The sequence below is a fragment of the Sphaeroforma arctica genome, assembly GCF_001186125.1.
Source record: "Sphaeroforma arctica JP610 unplaced genomic scaffold supercont1.546, whole genome shotgun sequence".
In the NCBI taxonomy this organism is placed as follows: domain Eukaryota; class Ichthyosporea; order Ichthyophonida; genus Sphaeroforma; species Sphaeroforma arctica.
This window is the reverse complement of record NW_014040012.1, coordinates 1-4,668: the sequence shown is the minus strand read 5'-3', so window position 1 is coordinate 4,668 and position 4,668 is coordinate 1. Positions and strand designations below refer to the sequence as shown.

The window sequence follows — 4,668 nt, the reverse complement described above, 5'->3', positions numbered from 1 at the left end:
TTATTATATATTATTATATATTATTATATATTATTATATATATATATATATATATATNTATATACACACATATATATATATATATGTATATATATATATATATATGTGTGTGTGTGTTTGTGTGTATTCGCCTTACTATTATTATTATTCTTTTGTTCTAATATTTTTCTATTTCACCAGCGCTTTCGTATACACATCGTTTGCGCTTTTAATGACATGCTTACCAGCTGCGGTATCCGGAGCCTATTTTACTCGTTTCTGCGTGATGATATATTGTTTCGCCAAGTTTGCCTTCACCAATTTTCCTCTGACAAATTCACAGCGAATGTGATAAATGGCGTCGATCAGTGCACGGATGAAGATATGGGTGTCCAAGAGTACTTCAAAACTATACTCAGCAAAAAGGAGAACACTGATCTGGTGTGTTATTCGATTAAGTTGTAGACCTTTATTGCACTTGCGATACGAGTTTGCTCCTCGCTTTGTTTGTCGATTTTGTGGGTGGGTGCGCACGTTGATGTTATGCCGAAGCGTGCAGTGCAAGGCAAAATGACCTCAGTGTGACTCTGCAATTTATCCACCTGTACCAGATCACATGCAGTAAATATATTCTTTTGTATTCCACAAATTTATTATACTGCAACGCCGGTAGCCACGACAGGTTTTGCTATATAGTCAAGACTTGCACGTACTATGCATCTTCTAACTTTCATTCCTGTAAAATCCAGGTGCCAATCCTGACAGCATCGAACGCAGAACTATTACGTCCAGGCTCGCTGGTGCGTATGCGAGGAATGGTGCATCATACATTTGACCGTCGGTATGTTTTATGTTGTCTTTTTGACGCCCTCGATTTGCCTTTACTTGGCTCTTCTGGCTGTGTCTCCTTCGTACATGCAAACTTATTTTTACCATGTTCGTATGTCTGCTCCTAGGTACTGTATTTGCAAGGGATCTGCCATTTTGTCAAACGGTGAGAAGAGGCCAGTGTGTGGATTATATCAGTCTGAACTCCAAGTTCCGGATGGTGCCCACATCGATCCTCATGCCCAGAGCAACACCTTCATAGCACAGACCGAAGTATATGTGACACCCATTCCTGGTCAAAACACCTGGGTGACTGAGATGCTCAATGGAAAGCAAGAGGTCGCCCCAGGTACTGCAGGTACAAGTGATGCTCGTTTGGATACTGGTTTGAGTATAGCCGCAGGCAAGAGACAGCAATCAGACGAAGCTGACAATGGCATGAGTATTGATGAAGATACACTAGACACAGAGTCCAAGCGTGTCAAAGCGGCAGCGTCCACAAACGTACCTCTACACACTAACAGCAGCAGTGATAGGATACCAGCCGATGGTGCGGGAGCTAACGGTGAGACAAGCACAGAGATAAACACGGATACAAGCAAAGATGGTGCTACTGACTCACAAGGGGCTAGTTTAAGTGCAGGCATGGGGGTGTATGAGGAGACGGTGGGAGCAGCCGTGGTGACACTCTATGGCTCGACAGAAGATCCGGCGATCAACACGCACGTTGATGTATACGGTATCCTATCAGAGCCTGTTTCAACACCAATCACCGCTGAGCAGCCTGTAGGTAAGTATCTACGTTGCATTGTGTAATCATCGCCAGCATTAAGCTACATAAACAAACGTGTCTCTGCACAACTGCCCCTGATTGCGTTAAATTTCAGCACATCCGTATAAATATTTTATTAGTTAATCAAAATATCTGTTTCGCTTACAACAGATGATCCCATGGGCATGTTTCCTGAATTGGATACAGCCGTGGCACCTCAGCATATGCCAAGGTTACAGGCCGTGCACTTAGAGAGTGTTCTATCAACTAATCCTATCACTACCACTGTCGACAGCCTGTCTAATGGTAGGTATTGTTCTATCTCACACCGACAGCCAAGTTTCAATCGGAGATTTGTTGCGATCGGGTGTACTATGTATTCTGCACAACATATTCTGTGCTTACGCTTCGCACTTCCGCAGTAATAGCGCATCTACTTTCCTTGACCGACAAAATACAGAGGACATAGCAAAGGCACGAGCAACAATTATTGAGATCCTGTCTGAAGCTTTGTGTGGCGACGTAGCTGCTGCTGAGTATGTGCTCATGCACCTGCTGTCCTCAACACCTATAAGTGAGTCCGCTGCTCCTAATGGCGCCAAGCCCGGTCCAAGAGTCGGCAAGGTGTCTCTGAATCTGTTCGGAGGTGTGTGTGCATACGATGATATATACCCGGTTGCTAGCTGGACTCTGCATGTGTTGAGCAGGTAGATGTGTAATTGAGGCTCAATGGAAATTCACTTCTGTTTCCAATTGGAAACCCATGTATGTGCTAGATGGTTGTCGACAGTATCTAGTGACAATAATGTATCCTATATTTTGCACAGCCATATCGCTTTATGCTGGGTGTTATTGCCGCGTACCTCTTCACTTGAGCAAACACCGCACACATTGCGAATGACATTGATGTCCGTGTAAACCATAAATTTGTACCAATGTGTATTTACAGCTTGTGATGCCCAGATGGTAGCAAACATTGAAGATATCCTGCGCTCGTTGACCCCGACAACCGTCAAAATACCTCTGGTGATGGACACATTAAATGCCGAAAGGTGTGAAAGCTCAATATTTTTTTTTCGCATTCTTTCTGCGTGTGCTCACCGGATACTTCAAACTTACCTTGTGTGATGATTTACTGCAGATACTACCGTATACCCTAGTTCATTGCGCACTAGGGCAACATGTTGAACTGCTATAGGTTACAACTCACCCTGTTCCTTACTGAAAGATCTATCTATTAAACTCTTACCTTCCTTGATTCAAATTCAAAAGATACTGGCCAGTACAGGACGGCGAGTCGCAAAGACTGCGAAAATCATTGCTGCAAGTAGCACCTCGTATCACTCACTTCCTTATAGATGAAGTAGCCTTGCAGGTGTGTTGCCTGTGTGGTCTGAATGTATTTTTGGGTGTGAGTAGTGACGTTTGTCTTGACTTTATTCCCTGTTTACCGCACAACCAGTCTCTGGCATGTTACTCAATCTCCGAAACCCTCGACCTGTAACAGACAGGTAAGCTCAATGACACTGGCGTCAAAAACCTCCAAGCGATTCAAAATCTGCTGGTGAGTGGTGTTGTCCCCTATCAATTCGAGACATACGAAATGAGGTTTGAGTGTGATGCCACCACACTTGTGCTCAGTGAAGGGAAGAGCATGCTGGCTTCCGAGCTCCCTTACAAATTGGTGCCTAGTTCGGTGAGTTTGTGTTTCATTCACTCTGTATTAAATTCTTTGCATCGGATTGGCTTGTTTCTCTGGCTTTTCTTAGTTCGTGCACAGATTGCAAACAAAGTATGCGAACAATCTACCTGGACTTAGTTCCATGGTCGAATTCGGAAGATACTTCATTCTCCAAAACATCTTTGCCAGCAGTCTTTTCTATGTTCACCGACACATCATATCAGGGTGCTGTATTACAGCTGTATTACAGTTTACACGAGAGTTGTATTTCATCCGTCTAACCCTCTCACTTCGTCCTGAAACTCGCCTTGATCGCCGTGCAACACTCGCAGCAAGAAGCATCGTCGCACACGCAAACGCTACGCAATGTGATACAAGCTGGTGAGATCGATCAATTGCGCACATATGTTGCCGCCTGTCGAGCGCTGCCTTTCACAATCGACGACGCGACACGTGAGGTGAGTGGCTTTCGGTCCAACTATTGATATATTTGTGCTTTGGCTTATTCCACACCGAATCAAGATCAGACTGCTCGTACCTTGATGCTGGGTTGGAATGCGCGTGGAGAGGGACATAGAGCCCTCTATGTATTTAAAAATTATATATGTAAAATATATGCTATCTTAACTTGTGTTGTTACATACTTGCAGAAATGTATATCCGACTACGTGGAATTGCGCAAAGCAAGCCCAGATACCGTAACGCCCGAAACACTCGACCGATTGCTGACATTGGCACGATACTGCACGATCTCATTCGGAAAGAGCCTCCTGAGTGCAGACATATGGGTTAAGGTGCAGCGGGGAGAGAACGAACGCAATGGACGCTTGCCAATTCCTCCTTCAGCTCCCGTACGTGGCCAATAACGACTATTAGTAACAAAGGACACTCGCCATGTGGGCGAGCGGCGGAATACCCAGACACAATCATAAATAAGACTACGAATATTGTGCAGAGACGCGCGCTTGTAACGTATATCACATGCATGCAGAGGAACTCGCACATAAGCCTCTCTTTCATTTTAATATAGATCATTGTCAAAGATCATGAATTTGAATAAGGAGAATGCACTGGAAATATTTGATAAAAAATTCTCTGCGTAGTTGCGAGAACAAAGAGTGCCCTGAGTTCAAGAAACGACACATTCCCGTCCTACCTACCTTAAACATTCTATAGTGTTGAAAGTGAAAGTCAGCTAGAAAGTAGAAAATTTCGTACAATATATACAATTCATTGATATAGACATCATCGCCAGGTTTGAACCAGATTTAGCTCGAATGTCTTACACGTGTATAGGTATAGTTATATATATATATATATATATATACATATATACACACACATATATATATATATATATATATATATATATATATATTATATATATATANAATATATATATATATAT

The 4,668-nt window shown here is 43.0% G+C and overlaps 1 protein-coding gene across 1 annotated transcript in view; it reads left to right on the top strand.

Annotated features, from left to right (window-relative positions):
- The window catches only part of SARC_07136 (hypothetical protein), a 5,207-nt gene extending 823 nt beyond the window's left edge, over positions 1-4,384 (top strand). The window contains exons 2-11 of the mRNA XM_014298921.1: positions 323-420; positions 729-820; positions 936-1,597; positions 1,751-1,885; positions 2,040-2,225; positions 2,529-2,631; positions 2,852-2,954; positions 3,087-3,275; positions 3,593-3,718; positions 3,911-4,384. Of these exons, the coding sequence (XP_014154396.1) occupies positions 323-420; positions 729-820; positions 936-1,597; positions 1,751-1,885; positions 2,040-2,225; positions 2,529-2,631; positions 2,852-2,954; positions 3,087-3,275; positions 3,593-3,718; positions 3,911-4,126 (1,910 nt within the window). The 3' untranslated portion in view covers positions 4,127-4,384. The remainder of the gene's footprint in view (positions 1-322; positions 421-728; positions 821-935; positions 1,598-1,750; positions 1,886-2,039; positions 2,226-2,528; positions 2,632-2,851; positions 2,955-3,086; positions 3,276-3,592; positions 3,719-3,910) is intronic.
- The last annotated feature ends 284 nt before the right edge of the window (positions 4,385-4,668 follow it).